The following is a 22,972-nucleotide window of genomic DNA, read 5'->3' on the forward strand; positions in this document are numbered from 1 at the left end:
CCATATCCATGGCTACCAGGGCCCAGGCCACCTGCTAATCTTCTAGTTACCCCACTGTATGAGCTCATCCAATCAGACACCCCCTACAAAGTCCAAGGGAACTTAGGTCAGCTGGCCATAGTCATTGAAGGTGCTTCCTTAACTGCATTTGGGTGTGTAAACTCCAGGCTGGCAAGCTACCATGCTGGAACAGTGGTTCCTGAGTGAGTTTCATCTTTTTACAGTCTAATTTTCATATTTTTATTTTTGACTTTTTCATCTTTCTCATTGAAGTGTATCTTGTATAATGTAAAATGCACGAATATTAAGTGAAATTTTTACATCCGTACGTGCCTGTCTAACCACCACCCAGACCAAGATGTATTCAGCACCCCCACAGGTTCCATCATACTCACTCCAAGTGATATCCCCCAAGGGTAACCTGACCTAGATCCCCATGGATTATTTTTGCCTTTTTTGGAATGTTGTATAAAAGGAATTATACAGCAAGTGTTTCATTTTTAAAAAGTGGTCATCTAACCTGACACTGAATGAATAGAAGTGGCCTAGAGCATTTGCAATCTGCCTCAGTCTACAGTAAGCAGTGGGACTCAGGCAGTGCCGGGTTTGAATCATGATTCACTCCCTGTACAACCTAGAGCAGAGCTTATTTAAACTTTTTGACCCTTGGTCTCTTCATCTAGAAAATGGAGAGAATAATCATTCCTACGTTGGAAAGTGCTTGTTAGGATGATAATTATATGCAAAGTGCCTCATTGCAGTACCTGGAACATAGTGGGTGCCTGATAAATGTGTGTTGAATATATATTCTTAGCTATAGTCGGCATTCTTTAAACATAGATTCAAAGATTCTATTAGGGGCTTCCCTGGTGGCGCAGTGGTTGAGAATGTGCCTGCTAATGCAGGGCACACGGGTTTGAGCCCTGGTCTGGGAAGATCCCACATGCCGCGGAGCAACTAAGCCCGTGAGCCACAACTACTGAGCATGCGCGTCTGGAGCCTGTGCTCCGCAACTAGAGAGGCCACGATAGTGAGAGGCCCGCGCACCGTGATGAAGAGTGGCTCCCGCTTGCGGCAACTGGAGAAAGCCCTCGCACAGAAACGAAGACCCAACACAGCCAAAAATAAATAAATTAATTAATAAAAAAAAGTGACATTCTTTAGATTTGCAATAATATTAAAACTTCTTTGAAAATAATTCATTGTTCTGTTGGTTTAGTTGATGTAAAACCCTAGAGAACTTGTAAACAGAACATTCTTATCAGCATGGAAGGATCAATAAGTTTAAAAAAAAAAAAGACTCTATTAGCCATATTCCTGCTTGTAGTATGGATTTCTCTTGCCTTCTGTGAACTACCTTACACCTCCAGGACTTCAGTTGAGGTACTTTTTTTTTTTTTGCCCAGTGGCTTTCCGGATCTTTGTTCCCTGACCAGGGATTGAACCCAGCTCTGGCAGAGAAAGCGCCGAGTCTTAACCACTGGACCGCCAGGGAATTTCCCAGGACTTCAGTTTAGGAATGTGTGTGGGTGTGTGGCCAAGGACTTCTGCAAAGACTTTCCGCACTTTCTGGCATTAAACGTTATGACTTTGGCTTCCTTCCCTCGGATTTTACTAGCCGGGATTAAATACCAGAGTAGGGGGTGGCAGGCAAGGATCATTTCTCGGAAAATGGGCCAGAAGTGTTGACCTTTTTCGATCTTTTTCAGACATTTCACTTTAATACAAGAAACATTTATGGAACAAGTGCAAAGCTCGGTGCTTGTCATTCATGTTTTATTCGTTCCCTCACTCACTCACAAGTTAAATCCAATCTTCGCCGCATCTCACTTCCGTGGCATCGGTTCAGGATGAGGGGCGGTCCCTTTAAGGCCCTGGAAAGGGTCTCGGTGTTGGTTTCGGAGGGGAGGCCACGCCCCATCACGTGCGCGTGGTCTCAGCGGGGCGGGGCCGGCGTCTCTTTGCTGCCGTCACTTCCGTTTCTCTGTCAGTAGCGAGCGAGCGAGCGAGCTGGAGGCAGTTCGGCTACAGGAGCGGAGCGTGAGTGCTCGGACCCCGCCCCCACCCCCTCGAAACCGCCCTCGGCTGGCCCTCACCTTGCCAGCCCGGCGGCTGCGCGCCCGCAGCGCCGGTCCCTCTCGTCGACGACGGCCGCGGGAAATGGCGGCGCTGCCTGATCTCCCCCATGCTTCCTCGGCCTCCCCGGTCCCCTCCTCGTCCCCGACCCCGCGCCCCACGCGCTTCAGGCTTCTCGGCCCCCGAAGCTGGCCCCCGGGAACGGCCCAGGGTCGGCGGGGTAGGCGGTGCCGGGCGGGGGCGAGGAGCCGCGGGAAGGGGGCCGGGGTGCCCCCGGGACAATGCAGCGGCGGCCCGGGCGGGGGCGCGTGCGGGGCCTGCGCCTCCCCAAGGGCTCTCCGGGGTCCTCATCCCTGCCCCCAGGAGGGGGCACCCGGTCGGAGGAAGGCCGGCGGTGCGGCGGGGGAGACTGGCGCTGGGGGAGTGAACGGCGGCTTTGCTGGGGGGCAGTGAGCTGTTCGAGGGAAGAAAATGGCGCTTGGTGCAAGTCCCTCCTCTCCCACGCCGTCTCCTCCGCATTTCGCCGCCTCCCACGCCCCCTCCGACCGACCTGTCTCCCACCGCCCAAGGCGTTGTCAGCCCCGGGGTTCTGGCAGCTGCCTGGCGTCGCGCGGCCCCCTTCCTCCGTGTTGGTGCTTATCACCCTCGTGTTGTACCGAATTCGCGTGCCTTTTAGTCCTAGTTTGTTTTCACCTCTTGTTTTCTAATCCCTCCTTCCCCATGCCTTCATCAGAGATCGGAGATTTCATTTTTTAAGTTGTGTTTTGTATATATTCCACACCAGCGCTGTTAGTAGCGCCTCGCCAGAATTGCAAGCCTGCCGCCCTGCCCCCGCTTTTTTCCCCTTGAACGGTAAAGGCTCATTAAGTAAAAGTGAAAATATATTTTGTTAGAAGTTCAAACAGCCTGGCTTTAGTTACCGTTACCTTGTTTTCGTGTCGGATGGACTTATTTGGGTTAAACACGAGGTGGTTCTTTGAAATGATCTTAGGCCCCGAGGAACCTTTCATGAACAGATGGTATAGTTATGCCTGACCGTTTCAAAGTGAAAAACAGGGTACGTTCAGTTGGATTACCTTTTAAAAAAAATGCTTCTTGGCATTATTAGCTAGCATGAAAAACAACTAAATTGATTTTGGAGATTAGGTTGGAAAGCGGAGCAGTAACAGGATTAATGTATAAAACGTGGCTATAAATATTGCTTGCTCCCCTCTGAATTTACTACTCTTGGCATCAAGAAATTGCCAGATAAAATCAACATGGCTGGCTTCGGCATGGTTTGAGCTTTTTGAATTTAGTGGCTAGGCTAGGGATGGCCCATTTCTTTTACCTTGACTTCCTGTTTTGGGATACATTCAGTGCCCTTGCTAATGGCAAGTTTAGTCGAGATCTGGATTATTTATGGTTTTTTTGAAGTCTTTTTCCCCCCCTTTTTTCAGCAAACATTATAGTGTGTGTTGTGTATATTGGACCCTTTAGGGCATACAGAAGTTAATAGGACTTAAGTCTCTACTGAGATGGAGGTGGAGAGAGCAAAAGATACTTGTTTTGAAAATAAGCATTTTACCACTTGGTATTGTAAGTGCTTTGAAAAGAGGTACAGCGTGAAATTCCTTGAATTTTGGGAAACATAGAAGCACAAGACTCTGCCTTGCCCTCAGGCACTCTGTAAACATCCACAGGGAAAGCAAGGCACTGGCCTATGTACCTCTGTCTGGGGGGACCTGGGGAACTAGGGTCATAGTAGGAATTGGAGGAAAGGTTTTGCCCCTCCCATAAGCAGATTCTTCAAATTTTAGTTGTATTCCAGAGTAGAAAATCAGTGTAAAATGTAAATGAACTGTGAATTTTGTATAACTTTGATTCAGTACTTGCTCCGTTGATTGGCATGGTCAAAAAGCCAAAAAAATTAAGAACATATACAAAATATGAAAAATAGGATTATAATGGTAAAACTAATTAGATATTGACATCTGTATAGTACAGTTGTTCACCATGCTGTGTGTAAGTTGATATCAGTTCCGGCAGTGAATAATTGTACATAAGTCTCCTCAGTGGCAAGTATAAAGCAGTACTGAGAATTTTTCATATTTCTTCTTGGTTTTAACAGTGATTGCTGTCAGCTGCCTTTTGCAGTTTACCCTAAACGTAAACATCTAACCCTGCTAAAATGAAGTATAAAAAGCCCCATTGACTTTGAGAAAGAGAGAGGTGTAGGAGTATGAGATGTGTATGACATTTAGTTCTTCTTGCTGGGTTCAGAACTCTTCACTTTGCATGTTATTTTCAATTTGGAAGAGCATAGATTAAGAGCATAACTTCTGTGCTCAGTGTAATAACTCCAGTACCAAAAATGGTAGAAAGAACTGTGGAACTTCTTGAATCTTTGATTGGGGGAGAGTTAAGTTGAAGGTAATAGAGCAAATTATGAATTATTTACGTAATGTATTTTTCTTTCAGAATGCCGAAGTCAAAGGAACTTGTTTCTTCAAGCTCTTCTGGCAGTGATTCTGACAGTGAAGTTGACAAAAAGGTGACTATACACCATGTGATTTTTGTGATACTTAATTCAGCAGTATTGCCCACATCCAGTTCTGAAGGACTGCACAGCATATCAGAATTTTAAAATGAGAGCCTGGATGGATGTTTCTGAAAGTGCAGATGGCCCCTGAACCACTTGACTAAAGTGCCTAGGGTGCTTGTTGTACACGCACACGCCAAGCCCCACGTCAGACTTGAGCAAGTCTTCTGACGTTAACAAGCTTCCTGTTGTGGCTTTTTAGGACTCCTAAGGCTCCCTAGAGGAATAGCACTAGATTTAGGCCAAAGCCATTATTTGCCATTATTTAGTAATCTTCCTGATCTGTAGGTATTTTGTGTAGTTGTTGAGCCAAATTATCTGAACTCTTTGAAAGCAGATGTCAGTTTGACAGTCTTCTCAGCCTTGATGTTTATCCAGCCTTCAAGGATTACATAAAATTTGGCTTGGTACATTTTAAATTAGAATGTTATTTACTCTGGTCCCCTCCTTTTAGTTAAATCAACACCCAGCGAAGCTAACATGAAATTACCCATTTTGATAGAAGAGGCTTTTTCTGCATTAGGTGATAATTGTGCTATAAGCTTAACTGAGCATCTCACACTGTAGTCAGGGCTTCTTCCACTCAGAATTGTCCTTTATCTCCTAGAACCTTACATAGTTGTGTCTCTGAGCTCAGTTAGCAGTGTTAGTTAAAAGAAAAGAGAGCTTATATGAGAATCTTGGAGGAGATGGACTTTTATAGGGAAGTACATAGTATAATATCACCTGGAAGGTAGAAAAAAAACTTCAAAGAGCATGCATGGCTATATTCGAGAAGGGAATGTCTCTTAGTTTTTTAACTTGCACACAGTATAGCATTTGAATACATTGATTTAACAAGTTTTTTATTGAGCTTTTATGTGCCAGGTATGTGCCATTCCACAGGGACTATATAGACCCTGACAAAAAGAATAATTGCTTTCTGCTTATTGAGCTGAGGTAATTTTTGCTATTTATCCCAAATAATACTGTTAATCCTGTAAGCACTTACATTAAATGAATCCAGTCTTTCAGTTTGTATACATAAATACATACATTATATCAGTATTTTACCTAGCGTCACATAATTTGGTAAAACATTAATAGTTTATACCTTCCACTAAGGAACATGACTGCCCTCTACTGTTTGGATTGGGAACTCTACTGGATTTCATGGACTGTTGGCTCATTTTTAAAATAAATAAATAAATAAAATTAATGAATTAATTTATTTGGTTGCACCGGGTCTTAGTTGTGGCAGGTGGGCTCCTTAGTTGTGGTTCCAGGGCTTCTTAGTTGCAGCATGCATGTGGGATCTGGTTCCCTGACCAGGGATCGAACCCAGGCCCCCTGCATTGGGAGTGTGGAGTCTTATCCACTGCGCCACCAGGGAAGTCCTTGTTAGCTCATTTTGAGAATGAAGTTATATGAAAAACTTTTAGAGTAATGCTGCTTTTAAAACATTGTTTTGATTTTGAATGCTAGTGTAACACATTACTGTTTATCTTAAGTGATTTTTTTGTGATGAGGAAGTTTTGTGATGAGTTGTTGACCTCTGGTGCCCAGTACAAAATACTTTTCTTAGCTTTGCCTACTCATAAACTTGCTAAGCCAATTTAAGTCCCTTTTGGAATTGGCAGAGGCATAAATAATCATAAGTTGGTTGTATTCTTCCTAATTAGTACATTTTCTTTGTAAAAATAAGTAACTGACTAGTTTACTAGACTTGTGGTTTCCAAAAGTTTAAGTTTATTCAAAAGCAGCAGCCCCTGTACCCCCATCTTTTTTCTCTCCCAAAGAAATTTTATGAGGGATCCCAGTCTATAAAATAACTGTTTCTCTGGTGAATACCACTCTAATGCCTGAAATATCTTTTGGGTTTCTGAGAGCACAGTTTGAAAACACTGTATTAGATAGCAGTGCTAGGTTAGTTTCATAGTTCTGTTGTCAAGTGAAACTTGCTTGTGTATATATTTATGATTTTTTTAATTAATAAATGGAGTGTTTTGATCCTTTAAGTCTTGAAAAGTAATGGAATCTTTTGAACCTGAGATGTGTTTTGTTCTTATGCAGATTTTAACCATTTTCTTGTTTTTCTTTCAAGTTAAAGAGGAAAAAGCAAGTTGCTCCAGAAAAACCTGTAAAGAAGCAAAAGACTGGTGAAACTTCCAGAGCCCTGTCATCTTCTAAGCAGAGCAGCAGCAGCAGAGATGATAACATGTTTCAGGTAAAGTAGGTTATTTCCTTAGTTCCAGAGGAATTATTACCTGGCTTGATCTAAAGAATGTTAAAAGTACCTTAATCTGATAATGCATAATAATCTTTTATGTATGTTATAATTCTCTTGACTAAGGATATTCCTTGAAATATAATAACAAGTTAGTAGAAATGAAAGCAATTTATATGATGCTAGATGATTGTTGAAATCTAGAGTTCTGTAGTTTTGCTGTATTTAAAACAATGGGAATTTAAAAGTTAGAGAAATGCAAAAAAAGATTGAGAACTGCACGTTTAGAGAGCAGCTTGGAGGAGGTAGGTCTAGTATTGGGCTGTGAAGTATGGATAGGATGTTACTGGAGGGGAAACAACAATATGACCTGCCTAGTTTTGGCTTGATAACAGAAAGGGTGAATGGGTTTACTAAAATGGGCCCTCAGTTTATATATTGTGGGGATTAAGGTTGAGTAGTGAGGTAAAGTGAGGGAAGTTCATTAGAGGGCTTTGATGAAATTACTCAGGACTGGCATAGCTTCTTTCCTTGGGTTTCTTATCTTGTTTTAGAGAGACTTGTTATTAGCATCATGGTACAAGAAGGATTTATGGGAGAGGCAGTGGGGATAAATTATGTGAGGTGATAAGGGCTTAGATGGTTTTTCCAGAAGATGAAATAGTGATGATTAAGATCGCTGGTGAGGAAGAATGGACTAGAGGAATGAAGCAATCAATGAAGACTGGTTTTAAATTTGAGAGACAATAGAGATGAAGGTTTCATTGATAGATACGAGGAAAATAAATTAGTTTTAATGGCAGAGGTGGTTAAGTTTGGCCTTTTGGATCTGATTGTAAGTGTGATAAAGTGTCTCTGCTTTAGAACCTAGAAGGCTTAGTTGGGAACTGTTCATGTGGGATCATTAGTATGGTTGACTGAAACCTTCCACTGAAGTAAGTATAAACCAGAGGGAGAAGAGGAGGTGACTGAGGACATGTCTTGTGATATTCAGGATGGAAGGAAAAAAGGATATAGGTTAGAGAAGGTGAAGGAAAATAGGAAGAGTACAGTAATGGGAGCAAGAAAAAAATAAGTGCTTTGTGGGAGCATAAACAAGATAAGCGTTTCAAGGAGACATTAGTATTAGTCGAAGTCAGAAGATTGGATAAAATGAGACTGCAAACATTTACTTGACTGTAAAGTAAGGCGTGTGTGTGTGTGCACTTATTCTTATTTTCTTTTTTTTAAACTGACTGATGAAAGACAGTACCAGGATTAATGTGAGAATGGGAAAATAGAAGTTGGATATTTTTACTCAGTTTTGTCTTGTTATAACTCTAGATAAAGAAGTAGACACATGCTAGCTATGCTTAATACTGTATTGAACATTGGAGATGTACTAAGTAGATTTTCAGGCGCACTGATCATACAAAAAATGGTAAGTATAAGGAGATGATATGTTAGCTTGAGTGTAGTAGTCTTTCATTCAGAATATGTACATTGAATCATAAATCTTAAATACATACATTTTTTAATTAAAAATTATGTAAAAAAGAAAAGTGACAAAATGCAGATCGATTTTTACGGGTTTTAGTCTTCTGACTTTTGTATATTTTAGAGGAACTAGGAGCAGATTAGATTAATTTGATAGAGAATGTGCAGTTGCCTTGAAGTGGGAAAGAGCTTAGATTGTGCAGGAATTATGAAGCCCTTGTGCCTGGAGCCTAGAAAGTTGGCTGAGAGTGTAGGTAGGAGGTCTAGTTGATAAGGAAGGTGAAGGCCAGATCTTTCAGGGCTTTCCTATTGGGAGACCAGTTTTAGGAGTTTTAGTTTTATTCTAAGTGCAGTGGGAAGCTATTTTAAGGGGCAGAATGAAATGTAAAATCTGCAAGAAAGTATCCCTTCCTTTCATAGACTTTCCTCCTATATAGAATGAAGGACTGCTTTGGAATATTTAAACTTAATGTTTGTACTAAAGGTAAAAACTTCCAAGTATTTGCTTGGCAATTATCTTGGGCTTTTCTCTGATCAATTCTGTTCACTGTATGCCTGCTTGTACTTGGATAATAGAGCATCTGTGGCCTATTAATGGATTTCATCTTGTCTCCCTTACTCCCGATTGTACAGATAAAGAAACTAGGGCCCACATTTAGAGATTTCATTCTATTAGAGCAGTTTTGGGAAACCAGTTCTTTTTTTTTTTTTTTTTTTTAAATGGTAAACTTACTGACACAGGATATTTAATATTTTTATTTATTTATTTATATTTATTTTTGGCTGTGTTGAGTCTTCGTTTCTGTGTGAGGGCTTTCCCTAGTTGCGGCAAGCGGGGGCCACTCTCCATCGCGGTGCACGGGCCTCTCACTGTCGCGGCCTCTCTTGTTGCAGAGCACAGGCTCCAGACGCGCAGGCTCAGTAGTTGTGGCTCACGGGCCTAGTTGCTCTGCGGCATGTGGGATCTTCCCAGCAGGGCTCGAACCCGTGTCCCCTGCATTATCAGGCAGATTCTCAACCACTGCGCCACCAGGGAAGCCCCAGTTCTTTTTTTATAGGGAGGTTATCTCACAAAAGAAGTGAGTTCAGTTCTTAAGCCCTCATTTGGAAGGTTCCCAAGCCTCAAAGGCCATTAGACTCCTCACCCTTTTGAAAGTGCCTTTAGGAGGATCATATAGGCCTGATTTTCAGAGTGACTTTTCACAGACCTAGTGAATACATTGGTTATGTAATTTAAAAAGAGGACTTCATTTTTATTAGTAATAATGGTTTGATAATTTTATTAGGAAAGACAGGTGAAGGATGGGGTTTTTGGAAGGAAAATCAATTATGCTCATTGTGTTTTGTAAAGTTTTAAAAAATTCTATTTATTTAATTAAAAAAATAGAGATATATGTTTCCTATATTTTTCATTTACAAGAAATGCCTTGAAGACGGCTCCCAGAGTGGAACTTTTTTAGACATTGCTAGTATCTTTAAGGCCCTGGGTTATCAGGTATACTTTACCAAAGACCAATCTAAAATCTAAATTAAAGTTGTTTGAGTATTGCTTAGTAGCCATAAGACAGGGTTTTTTTTTTTTTGTTTTTTTTTTTTACCTAAATACCCACCTCTTGAGAATAGAACTGGAGGAAATGATCTTAAATTTTGGAAAAGCAATGTGCATCAAACATAAGCAGCTCTCTAAATGTAATATTTGAAGAGAATTGTGCCCAAGGAAAGTCACTATGCTAATCTTTTAAGCTGTGGGATGATGTGGGCAGATTCCTGAGTAGAGAGGAGATACTACTAGATGCTTGCTTTTGTCTGGTTTCTTCAGCTCTGAAATTTTGAGAATTTGGTTCCAAAGGGATATAATTTACCTGAGATGACTTATGTGATGTGGATTGGAGAACTATCTTGTAATTACTTAGTACCTGTGTCTTAAAAGGTCAGAATGATTGAGGCAGGGGACTTTGATCCCTATTCTTCTTCAGAGGGATCCCTATTCATCTTCAAAGTTCAGCACAAAGGATCAGTAATACTGCTTTAGTTGATTTGATGATTTTAAGGATAAACCTGTTACTTTTTAAATTATGTTATTACAGAGTCAAGTGTTCTTAACCTGGGGGTTTATTTTGGGAGTCCATGAAATTAATATTTTATTTGGATTTTTTTGTATTGAAGGGATTATTTATAACCATCAGTACCCCAAAGGGGACAGGAAATCAAAAAAAATTTAAGAATCACTGTTCTGTATGACGTACATATTATTCTTTTCCCGTTAACCTCCAGATTATGTGTGTGTGAAAATACATGCATTCTGTTGTGTGATTGTTTTCTCCTATGACATGTAAGTGCAGTGATCTTTATTCTTTCTACCTTTAATTATATCTATACTACTACCTCCTCATTTTTCTGTGGTTAGTTTTTTTGTTTTTTTTTTTGGTAAGAATTTGTCAGCTTTATTTCTCCTCAAGGAAGAGGTGACTATTGGGCAAGTTCTTTTCTTTTTTTAAAAATAAACTTTATTGAGATACAGTCCATATACAATAAAATGCACACATTTAAAGCATAATTTGGTGAGCTGTAAAAAAAAAAGTACATGCTTTTTAAAATTTTATTTTTTTGTTTTAATTTTTATTGGAATATGGTTGATTTCCAGTGTTGTGTTAGTTTCTGCTGTACAGCAAAGTGAATCAGTTGTACATATACATATATCCACTCTTTTTATTGGGTTGGCCAAAAAGTTCTTTTGGGGTTTTCCTAACATGTTACAGAAAAACCCGAACGAACTTTTTGGCCAGCCCAAGTAGATTCTGTTCCCCTATAGGTCATTACAGAGTATTGAGTAGAGTCCCCTGTGCTATACAGTAGGGTCTTATTAGTTATCTATTTTATATATAGTAGTGTGTATATGTCAATCCCAATCTCCCAGTTTATCCCTCCCCTCCCTCCCCCCGCTTGGTAACCATAAGTTTGTTTTCTACAACTGTGACTCTATTTCTGTTTTGTAAATAGGTTCATTCGTACCATTTTTTTAGATTCCACATATAAGCAGTATCATGATATTTGTCTTTCTCTAAACGTACATGCTTTTGTAGTGAGGCCGTTTCCATCACCCTGGAAAGTTCCCTCTAGACCTCCCTTTATAGTCCATTCCCTTTCCCCAGGTAAGCACTGATGTAATTTCTGTCCCTAGAGATTTATTTCGCCTGTTCTAGAGCCTCATATAAATGGAATCATACAGTCTGTATTGTTTTGTGTCTGGCATCCTTTGCTCACCATAATGTTTTGGGATCATTCCTTGTTTCAAGTATCAGTGGTTCTTTTTTATTGCTGATTGGTATTCCATTGTATGATTGTACTACAGTTCATTTATCCATTCATTTTGGGTGGACATTTGGGTTGTTTCTAGTTTGGGGATACTAGGAATAAAGCTGCTGTGAATATTCTTGTACAGGTCTTTTTGTGGACATTTTCGCCTTTTGGGTAAACACCAGATGTATTTGCTGGGTCATAGGCTAAGTGTATGTTTAACTTTAAGAAACTGTCAAACTGTTTTCCAAAGTAGCTGTACCATTTTACAGACCCACCAGCAGTGTATGAGATTCCAATTGCTGCACATCCTCACTGGGTATTACCAGTCTTAAAAATTTTATCCACTTTAATTAATGGATGTGTAGTTTTACTTTGTATTTCCCTAATGTCTTATATTTTTGTTTGAAGATTCTATTCAGATCTTTTGCCTATTAAAAAAAGGTCATTTGATTCATTGAATTTGAGGGGTTTTTAAAAAATATTTTAAATACAAGTCCTTTGTCAGATACAAGTATTGTGAATATTTTCTGAGTCTGTGGTTTACTTTTTTTATTTAAGTATCTTTAAAAAGCTTTGATTTTGAAAATGTCCATTTTCATCAATTTTTTGCTTTTTTGGTTAATGCTTTTTGTTTCATGTTTAAGATATAGTTCTCTACCCCAGTGCCACAAAATTTTTGCCAGTGTTTTTTTTGCTACATTTTAAGTTTTATAGTTTTTTTATAGTTTTAACTTTCATGTTTAGGTCTCTAATCCATGTAGAATTAGTTTCTTCTGTGTATAGTGTGAGATAGGGGTTGAGACTGATTTTTCACCCCTGTACAGATAATCGAGTTGTTCCAGTACCATTTGTTCAAAAGACTATTCTTTTCCTGTTGAATCACCTTGGATCTTTAAAGAAAATCAGTAAATATACAAAATATTTATCTATTTCTAAACTCTGTTGTAGTCCATTGATCTCTATGTCTGTCTTTAGTACCACACTGTCTTAATGACTATGCTTTTATGGTGAGTCTTGAAATCAGGTAGTGTAAGCCCTTTAACACTGTTCTTCACTTTCAGAATTATTTTTGCTATTCTTTGTATTTTGTATTTTCATACACATTTTATAATCAGCTTGTCAATTTTTATCAAAAAGTCTACTGGGATTTTGATTGGGATTGGGTAAAGCTGAAGATCAATTTGGGGAGCGTCGGCAACTTGACAATATTGAAGTTCCTGTTCATGAATATGGTATCTCTGTCCATTTATTTAGATCTTTTTTGATTTCTCTGTTTTGTGATTTTTCTGGTACATCTTTTGCTAAATTTATTCCTAAGTATTTTGTGTTTCGATTCTATCGCAAATGTATTGTTTCTTTTGATTTCTTTTTTTTTTTTAACATCTTTATTGGAGTATAGTTTCTTTACAATGGTGTGTGAGTTTCTGCTGTATAACAAAGTCAATCAGCTATACATATACATATATCCCCATATCTCCTCCCTCTTGCGGCTCCCTCCCTTCCACCCTCCCAATCCCACCCCTCTAGGTGGTTACAGAGCACTGAGCTGCTTCCCACTAGCTATCTGTTTTACATTTGGTAGTATATATTAAGTCCATGCCACTCTCTCACTTCGTCCCAGCTTATCCTTCCCCCTCCCCGTGTCCTCAAGTCCATTCTCTACATCTGCGTCTTTATTCCTGTCCTGCCCCTAGGTTCTTCAGAACCACTTTTTAAAAATGTGTTGTTTCTTAACTTCATTTTCCAGTTCATTGCTAAACAATATGTACAACATTACATAATATATGTTAAGTATATATATAACATATAGTCTATATTTTATATATTTATATGTTACATATGTATTTTTTAGGACTTCTTAGATTTCTCTGTTGATGATTTTTGTTTTTACATCATCCTTTTCATTCTTTTTCTTGCTTTATTGCTAGTATTTCCAGTACAATATTGAAAAGAAGTGGTGAGAGCAGACATCCTTGCTTTTATTCCTGATGTTAGGGGCAAAGTATCCTTCTGACTCTTCTTTTTCCTCTAATGCCTCTATTGCTTAAACTCTGGAATGAATGTGCATACTGTGGATTTGGTGCTTTGGGCTGGGAGAATGAAAAGTCATAGGATAAACGTGGTGCAGTTTTCTGTAGGGCCCATCTTTATTTGAAAATTCGCATTAAAGCTTTTTATGCTAAAATGAACACTGGAGAAAAAAATTAAAAAATAAAGTGAACACTGAATATATTAAGGGGCAGTATATAAAAGAAAACGCACAGTAAGTTTTTGGTTACAATAAGGGGTTCAGATGTTGGTAGAGCAGCGTTGGTCTGCGTCCTCAGGCTTCCCCTCCTTTCACCCCCACAGTTCTTTGGTGCTGGTGTTCCCTGAATCATTATTGCCAGATTTTAAGAGTCAGTTTATTGACCTATACCTTTTCCCTACTTTGTATAATTTCTTATTTAGAATAGTCAAACACAAGTTATTTGAAGAGTGATCAGGGACTTCAACTTGTAAATTCACAAAGTTTTAAGTACGTGGATGGTCAGTCACGTTTGGGAGAAAGAAAATGCCTCTTTTTAAGTTCATCTGTAGCAAACAAAAACATTTATGCACACCTCATTGAAATTGTGGTTGAGGAAGCTTGTTAGAAGTTTCTAGGGATCGAGGGTAGAAGTGAAGCTAGCTAACAATGTGTTGTGTTAACTGTATTGTACCATGCTTTTTACATAAAATAACTGAGTACTTGTTATTACTAATTTAAGACTGGTAAAATGCTGTTCATATACTTATATCTGTTTTTGAAAAAAAGATTGCTTTCAGTCTTGATCTTTAACTTTTTTTCTAGTGAAATTTTAAAGTTGTAACCCTGTTTTTCTGCTTCTGGTTTTCTTTTTTTCTTTCTTTTTTGTCCTTAGTTCAGGGACCTATAAAGGCTTCAGAATTCTCTTCCTGGCTTTTCAAGTCCTTTTCAGTATAGTTCTATCTATTCAGCCTTTTGAATCTCATCAGTATTGTATCTTTCTTATCTTTTGAATCTCATCAGTATTGTATCTTTCACTTTTTTCTCCCTTTTGCTTAATTAATGGCCTGTCATTTTTCAAGGTCAAATTCCACCGCTCGAAGTCTCTTCCACTACTCAAGCCCACACTGAATGCTTACTTGACTTACCTGATCAATATTACTCTAGTAGGTTTTCAGTGTATTTTAATTTTATCTATTCATCTGTCACATGAGCTTACCTTAAAAACCAAAATGAAACAATGTTCAGTTCAGTGCTGTAGGTGCCTAAGATACTTAAAAATTTGTTAGGTATTAAATCAGTGTTATAAATCACTATTGGGAGTTTCACTGTGATAATTATTTTGGTCTTATTTATTTAGTTCATCCATTAAAACAGTTTGCTGGGAACCTGGTATGACAGGCACTAGGGGACACAAAGAGGACTGTAAAAAATAAGCCGTTAAAAATGACAGTAAGATCACTGGTGACTTTAGCATAGGCATTGGGAGTTTAATCAATGGAAACAGCAATTCTTGCCTTTCAAAGATTAGCAATAAAGGGAGGAAGGAAACATGAGGAAAGTTATACAATGCAGATTAGGGAAAATGCCTTATAGAAAGAGGAGAATGAGCATGTTTGGAAATGGTAGATAAGAAACCAGCGGAAAGGGAAAGAATGTACAGTTGACCCTCAAATAATGCAGGTTTGAACTGCCTGGGTCCACTTGTACACAGATATTTTTCAGTACTAAATACTGCATGGTTTGTGGTTGGTTTAATCCTCGGATGTGGAGGGCCGAGGTATAAATTATACTTGAACTAACCTCTGAGTTGTTCAAGGGTCAGCTGTATATGCAAGAAATGGCATACAAAAGGTAAAGAACTTAAGAATTGATGAAGATGTGGGTAAGTACTGAGAAGAGAGATTTGAAGGCACTTAACCACACCGGATGGACTGTATTTTCTCCATAAAGCATGAGGCATACCCTGCAAATAGGGGCCACACCAGTGGGACGAGAAATTTGAGAACGAAAATGAACAAGACCTGAGACAAGAAAAAGCAGCCTGAGAGGACATAGGCAAGATGGAAGCCATAAATGTGTACTTGTTTCAGCACAACTGTGCTTCTACTATAACAATACTTGATATCCCAATAAAAGGGATTATTTAATCATTAAGGGACCCAGGTTTGTAGGGAAAGCAACTTTTACATGATGATGTGTTTCAAGCACAAGATCATAGCTAGTATTTAAGTCAGGAAGATTGAAGAGTACGTTTAAAATGAGTCAGATAGGTAGAGGTAGTAGAGGTTTTGATCAGATATCCTGGAAAGTGCTTATAGACACTTAGTTGAGTAAGCCTTTTCCTTCCCTGTGCAATCTGTAGTTTGTGTTAAGCAGCAGTAGAAGGTTTTTGAAAAATAGTTTTCTGTGGACAGTTTTAAGTTCTCAGCTTGAGACTGTAAGTGGAGTGTAATTATTTTTTAGGACTTCTTAGATTTCTCTGTTGATGATTTTTGTTTTTACATCATCCTTTTCATTCTTTTTCTTGCTTTATTGCTAGTATTTCCAGTACAATATTGAAAAGAAGTTATTTGAAATGAATGTCTAAAAGGAAAAGCTATCTCATGTTACTGTTGACTGGAACTTTGGATTGTTATATTCAGAATGGTTGCTAAACCAATGTAGCTAGCTGAGTCTGTGGATTCCTGTGGTCGTGGTTTGTGCAAGATTTTGCTTTGTAATGATCTTTATGGTAAAAAAAAATACACTTAACATAAAACTTACCATCTTAACCATACAGTAATGTTAAGTATGTTCACTTTATTGTGAAACGGAGCTCCAGAATATTTTCATCTTGTAAAACTGTTACATAACAATTCCCCTTTTCTCCCGATCTCCCCCCAGCCCCCGGTAATCACCATTCCACTTTCTATCTTAATCTGACTATTCTAGGTACCTCGTAATTTTTTTTTTTAAAGCATATGAAATTTTAAAAAATTTATCTATTTTTTGGCTGCATTGGGTCTTTGTTGCTGAGTGGGGGCTTTCTCTAGTTGCGGCGAGTGGGGGCTACTCTTTGTTGCGGTGCGCGGGCTTCTCACTGTGTTGGCTTCTCTTGTTGCAGAGCACGGGCTCTAGGCACGCGGGCTTCAGTAGTTGCAGCACGTGGGCCCTAGAACGCATGGGCTTCAGTAGTTGCAGTGTGTGGGCTCAGTAGTTGTGGCGCAAGGGCTTAGTTGCTCCGTGGCATGTGGGATCTTCCCGGACCAGGGTTCGAACCCATGTCCCTGCATTGGCAGGTGGATTCTTGACCACTGTGCCACCAGGGAAGTCCCTGGGTACCTCATATTAAGTACTGGAATCATCCAGTATGTATCTTTTTGTGATGAGCTTATTTCACTTAGCATAATGTCCTCAAGGTTCATCCTTGTTGTAAATAGCATGTGACAGAATTTCCTTCTTTTTTAAAGCTGAATAATACTCTGTTATTTATGTCCCAATTTAATGTAAAAGTGATTGGAAACGTGAGATGTGCTTTGTTTCATCTTTTTAGAAAGATTTCTTTTTAACAGTGATAGTTCCTTTGGTGTAGTTTTGATATTGAGAATAGTAATTATTTTTGTGATTAAAAGTAGAGTGAGTGTGCAGCAAGTGTGAATATAAATATGGATGCCATTGTTGAACACCTTTTTATGTTTTTGTTTCTTTTGCAGATTGGGAAAATGAGGTATGTCAGTGTTCGGGACTTTAAAGGGAAAGTCTTAATTGATATTAGAGAATACTGGATGGATCCGGAAGGTGAAATGAAACCAGGAAGGAAAGGTAAGATTTAATTTCCTGAATTTGGTCCTAATGTTGGGACTAAATTTAAAATTATCTAAGCTTGAAATTGTTTGGACTTTATTTGAAATTGAAATAATGTTGATGGTGCATAGGGCATGGGAGATCCTCCTTGAGCTGATTCTCTTTATCTTCTGTAGCCTTTTTGTTTTTTTTTGTTTTTTTTTGGCTACACTGTGTGGCATGCAGGATCTTAGTTCCCTGACCAGGGATGGAACCTGTGCCCCCTACAGTGGAAGCGTGGAGTCTTAACCACTGGACCACCAGGGAAGTCCCTGTAGCCTTTTTGGACGTGACACTTAACTTATTTTAATGAAATGTCTTAAATAAAGCTTGTTGAAATATCTCCCTCCCTCCCCCCAGTAATACCCCTAATATCACTTCAGTTGGCTGCTAATTTACTTGATGTACCTTTAAAAAGATTACATCAATTCTGAAGTAGAATGGGGGCACTGGGAAGGTGTAAAATCAGGATTGGAAAATCCTGGTTTACAGTGTTTCCTTTTGGTTCATCTCCAAACAGAAATTCTTTAGGGTGGTATCCTTTAAGTGGGTCTTTGTCCTCCTTCCATTTTTGCTTCATCCAGTCCCAAGCATGTCATCATCACAGAAGCATGCTTTATTCATTCACCAAATAGCTACAGAACATTTGTGTACCAACAGAAATTCATATATTTGGCTGGTTAGCTACTTTAGGTTGATCCTTAGCTAATGAAAAAAATGCCTTCTTGTTTTCTTCTACTCTGCCTGCATGTCATTTTGAAAAGTACCACTTGTTTGCTTCATGTAATTTTTGACTGTATTAAACTTAACCTTTATATGTTTTCCTACCCTTTTCTTCTTCAGGCTACTTCTGGATTGATCATTCAAGTTGTCCCAGTGTAGCCAATGCCAGATTTCTTTTCTTGTTCCTGTAAACATTTACTAAAATGATTTGATTAACCCTTCCTAAGTATTGCCCTAATATATTCTCCTCTTTCCTCTCAATTTCATGGCCTCCCAGCAGTTTTCTGAGAAATTCATTAATCTTCCAATTCTAGTTTATTTCTGTGCTTATAAGGGTCAAGCATTAGAACGTTGTAAGTTTAAAGCACAAAGTACTTTCTGTTCATACTTTTATGTCTTAAATAGGAACATGTCATTAGCTAATGTTTTAAATGTTTATGTGTCTGGTGATAGGCTGAGATTTTATTCACATTAGCTGATTTATTCACAACAACCCTTTGAGTTATAAGCAGCATTTTACTGATGAGGAAACTGAGGTTTAGAGGTAATTAATTTTTTAAAGGCCATAGAGTTAGTGACAGTGAGGCTGGGATTTGAACCCTGGCAGCATGACTCCAGAGTGCACTCTTAACCAGTATGCACAGTCTAAGAAGTCCTGTTTGGATTGTGTCTTGGGGATTTTTCCAAAGTGAAGTGAGTGCTTCTGGAAGAACTCAGCACAGAGTCATTCATGCTGAGTTCCTGTGGAAATTTTGAGCAAATGTTGGAAACAACTGGTTGTAGAAACGGGGTGTCACATACCGAATCTGGGTCTGGCCACATAGCCTGGTAGTTTGCAAGCTCTTGTGAGATAAATCTTCAGATCATCATTTGCGCTCACTGGGTATAATAGGCATTATGCAGGATGCAATGTTGAAAGTAAAACTGGGTATAAGATTGACCTGCTAAGGTAATTGTGATGAATGTGTAATTAACAAATGTAAGGGATTTGATTCTTAATGTACTATTGTGCCATTCAAAATGGCAATTTAGATAAAACAATATTTTAGTTGGAAGTATGAAAATCCTCAAGAGAGCTTAAGTAGATACTCACTTTTTGATTTTTAAACTTTTTTTTTAGGTATTTCTTTAAATCCTGAGCAGTGGAGCCAGCTGAAGGAACAGATTTCTGACATTGATGATGCAGTAAGAAAACTGTAAAATCAGAGCCATGTAAAACCTGTACTGTTCTAGTTGTTTTAATCTGTCTTTTTACATTGGCTTTTGTTTTCTAAACATTGTTTTCCACGCTATTGTATATTTGGATTGCAGAACAATTTGTAAGATGAATACTTTTTTTTAAATGTGCATTATTAAAAATGTTCTGAGTGAAGCTAATTGTCAATTTTATTAAGGAGGATTGCTTTTGTGTCCACCACCTAGTGTAAAATAAAATCAAGTAATACAATCTTAACTGTTGTGGCCTTCTTTGATCAGAAAAGTTGGTACTTTTTAAGGCCAAAAGTAACAGTTTATCGACCTTTTAGTTTCAACTCAGCTTTTACGTTCAAAAGGATTAGCATTGCATTGAATTTAGAAAATTTTGGTTTGTGAAATTCATGGTTGATCTGTTTCCTTCTAGTCAAATATCTGGACTTGTTTGATTTTTTTCTTTTCCCCCCACCCCAATGATATTTCACTTTCCCCTTTTTTTCTTCACTTCATTTTCCTTTTAATAACTTGTTATGTTCAGTTTTCGTTTTGCTTTTTGCTCTTTTTCTTGAGTATATTATGCTAATTTGGAAAGTCTGAAACTGTCAAAATGTTACTTATCTCAATAAGGCACTTGTAAGTAAAATATTATATGAGAACTACAATCACTAATTCTACTGTATTAAATATTAGGAGATATAGTTTGATAAACAACATGGCTTGTATGAAAACTCCAAGCAAGTAAATGTATGTATGTCATTACCTGTAGTGTTCTGTGTAGTTGTTATCTTATTGCTTAGTCTGCAGAAAATAATGACTTAGATGTCTGATTTGCTTTCACTTATTAAACATATTCACCATGGGATGATGTCTATAAAATCAGATATTGTTAAATTAGACTAGGATTTAATAAAAATTGTGAAAGCTTACTGGCCTAACATTTTATTTTATGACATTGAGTATGGATTATATATAGCCAGAGATATCACTGAGCTTAACTGTCATAGTAGATAATGTGGTCAGTTTTTAGGGGAAAGAGCACAAAGAGCACATACTTGTGTTTTTTGGCCTTTGCTTCAGTAGACTTGGTTTTTTTGCAGTTCATTTATGGGACAATGGCATTCTAGACTTAATGTTACTAAGTTTTAGCAGGCACTCTGAAGTGATTTTCATTGAACCATAATGATGAAGCAGACATAGGTTGAGACACAGATTTCAGGGGCTTTGCAGCAATAAATAGGGCATGGTGTGCCTTAGGAGAAGAATGTAAAGAAACTATAACTGAAATTAAAAAAGGTGGCAGTGAAGAGGAAGGAATTCTCTTCACACTAAATGATAACACATGATATTTTGATCACATTGATAGGACACAGTTCTAGATAGAATAGTAAAAAGAAAGGTTTAAAGACATGTAAAAAATTATTGCTGACATTTGGTAGCTAATCTCAAATAGTTACTACCATATCAGAGAGTTGCACTATTATACCAAGTTTGATTACCATGTCTAAAACATTTTATAGTAGAGTTGTCAAGGACTTGATTTCAAAACCATCTGCCAGGCCACATAGAGTTATCAGTTTTTTTCTGGCAGCTGTTCTAAGTGTTTCTTTTACATTTTTAAGATTTTTAAAAAGTGTTTTTTAGCAGTAACCCTAATATGTGCATAATTGGGGAAGTAAATCCTCTTTTCTGGTATTTTAGCCTTCATCACATAATAGATACCAAAGTGTTCAGAATACATATTTTAGACAAATCATACTTGTTTGAAAACTTTCCCCTTATTTGGGAACATATTAACTGAATTGGGTAGATTTGTAAAGTATTCCTTATTGTATATACAGAAAGGGTAGTTAGAACACAGAACTCTGATTTTGGTTTAGATGAAGAGGGAATAATGGGTAAATTTCCTAGGTTTATGTGAAATTACAAGGTGTATGCATTTTGAAACAATCTGCTAATACAGAGATGTGCCGAAATCTGTTACCTAGGCATTTTCTAGCTGTTTAGTATTATGTCATTAAAACTTTCAAATAAGGAGTGTTTCTCTGGCAGATTTTGGTAATGTTCTTGGTAAATTCATTTCAGTACATTACTGGATATGTAATATACAGAAATTATTAATCTCGTGTGTGTGTAGAAAAGGATGAGAACTGTGTTGAAAGAAGAGACTTTTTAAAGTAACTTGTGCTGGAAAGAAAAGATAGGGTATATTGTTTTCTATTTAAACTTTACCTTCTTGGTAAGATTTCTTCCAGGAAGAAAGTGTGACATTTTCAGGCACTGGTTTCTTACCTGGTAATGCCAAAATGAATTTAATTCACGCCAGCCCATGAATCTGTGCAGTAGCAAGGCCTTTCTAGTGGATTTTTGTCTTTGTCTTTTTAAAGTACAAGCAGCATTTGACCAATTTCTAATGCTCTTGGCATTTGAAGAACAACCACTAAAGAAAAACTCTTATAATTTTATTCTTTTTTAATTTGCTTCATAAATTCTTAAGAACTTCTTTTGAAAGAAGAATACTCCTACCTCATTAGCTAGTCAAGATGCTGTGATGGTCAAGCCTATTCTTCATAATGTGTTTAGGAAAAAAGACAGGAAAAGTAAGTACGTCCTGGCTTGGCTGTTGAGGGGAAAAGAGAAAGAATTGAGTATTAATTATTTAAATGTTCCTGATGGGGGTATGTTAGAAGAGAACTATAAAAGTTTGAAATTTTAAAAAAGTGCTAATATTTAGGTATCTCTCCTTAAATTCTTTGCAACTCACTTTTTATGGAAAATCCAGTGAAACACTCAAAAGTTTTTGCTTTTTTTCTTTAAAGTGGTGTTTTTCCAGATAAACTCTAGGTGTAAACATTCACATAGTAACAAATATGTAATTCTGTAATTGTGGAATACCTGTCTGCTTTGTTTGGTACATCTTCCATGGAGATGTCAATGAATATACTGCATCTGTGAATATTTTAAATGTTGAAATAAAAACAAGAAATGTGCCCTGTGTGTCATCCCAGTTTCACAAACCCAAAGGTGAATCGCTAAGTTATCTGTTGAATGGGTTTTATTAACAAATAGGATACCTTTCTGTGTGAATGCTTTGGAATGTGAATTAGCCTTTGAGTGTTAAATCTTCTGAGGACCCCTGGGACTGGGTGCTGTGGCCTCATTTTTTTCATCTACTTGATCCAAATGAAAAAATGCAAATATTAAGCTGTACGTGGCCTCTTTTACTTTACCTGTATGAGTGCTTTGTGGTCTGATTATTCCTTGTTATAATTAATGTATAAAGTCTCTATTTTTCCCTTCTTGATTAGTAGTTTTGCTTATTAGTTAATATTGAGATCTCTCATTGTTTAAATTTCTATTTAGGGAAATTTAGGCAGGGATAGAGAGATCCATGGAAGGTTACTTATAACTCTTGTTTTGTTCCACTTTGAATTTTAGTGAAACATATTGACTTAAAAATCTAGTCAAGAAGAAAATAGTACTTGAAATTTATACAGTTAATCACTGACTTTCCAATTTTGTTGTATGGTTCAAAGGAGTTACGGGATAGAAAAGGAGTTTGAAAAGTGTGAAACATTAAAATATG

At 37.8% G+C, this 22,972-nt stretch overlaps 1 protein-coding gene across 1 annotated transcript; it reads left to right on the forward strand.

Annotated features, from left to right (window-relative positions):
- Positions 1-1,951: 1,951 nt before the first annotated feature.
- On the forward strand, positions 1,952-19,642 carry SUB1 (SUB1 regulator of transcription). The gene is made up of 5 exons (XM_061187689.1): positions 1,952-2,040; positions 4,537-4,609; positions 6,741-6,863; positions 17,343-17,451; positions 19,316-19,642. The coding sequence occupies exons 2-5, from the start codon at positions 4,538-4,540 to the stop codon at positions 19,393-19,395; spliced, it is 384 nt and encodes a 127-aa protein (XP_061043672.1). The 5' UTR covers positions 1,952-2,040; position 4,537; the 3' UTR covers positions 19,396-19,642.
- The last annotated feature ends 3,330 nt before the right edge of the window (positions 19,643-22,972 follow it).

This window comes from Eubalaena glacialis, chromosome 4, assembly GCF_028564815.1.
Source record: "Eubalaena glacialis isolate mEubGla1 chromosome 4, mEubGla1.1.hap2.+ XY, whole genome shotgun sequence".
In the NCBI taxonomy this organism is placed as follows: domain Eukaryota; kingdom Metazoa; phylum Chordata; class Mammalia; order Artiodactyla; family Balaenidae; genus Eubalaena; species Eubalaena glacialis.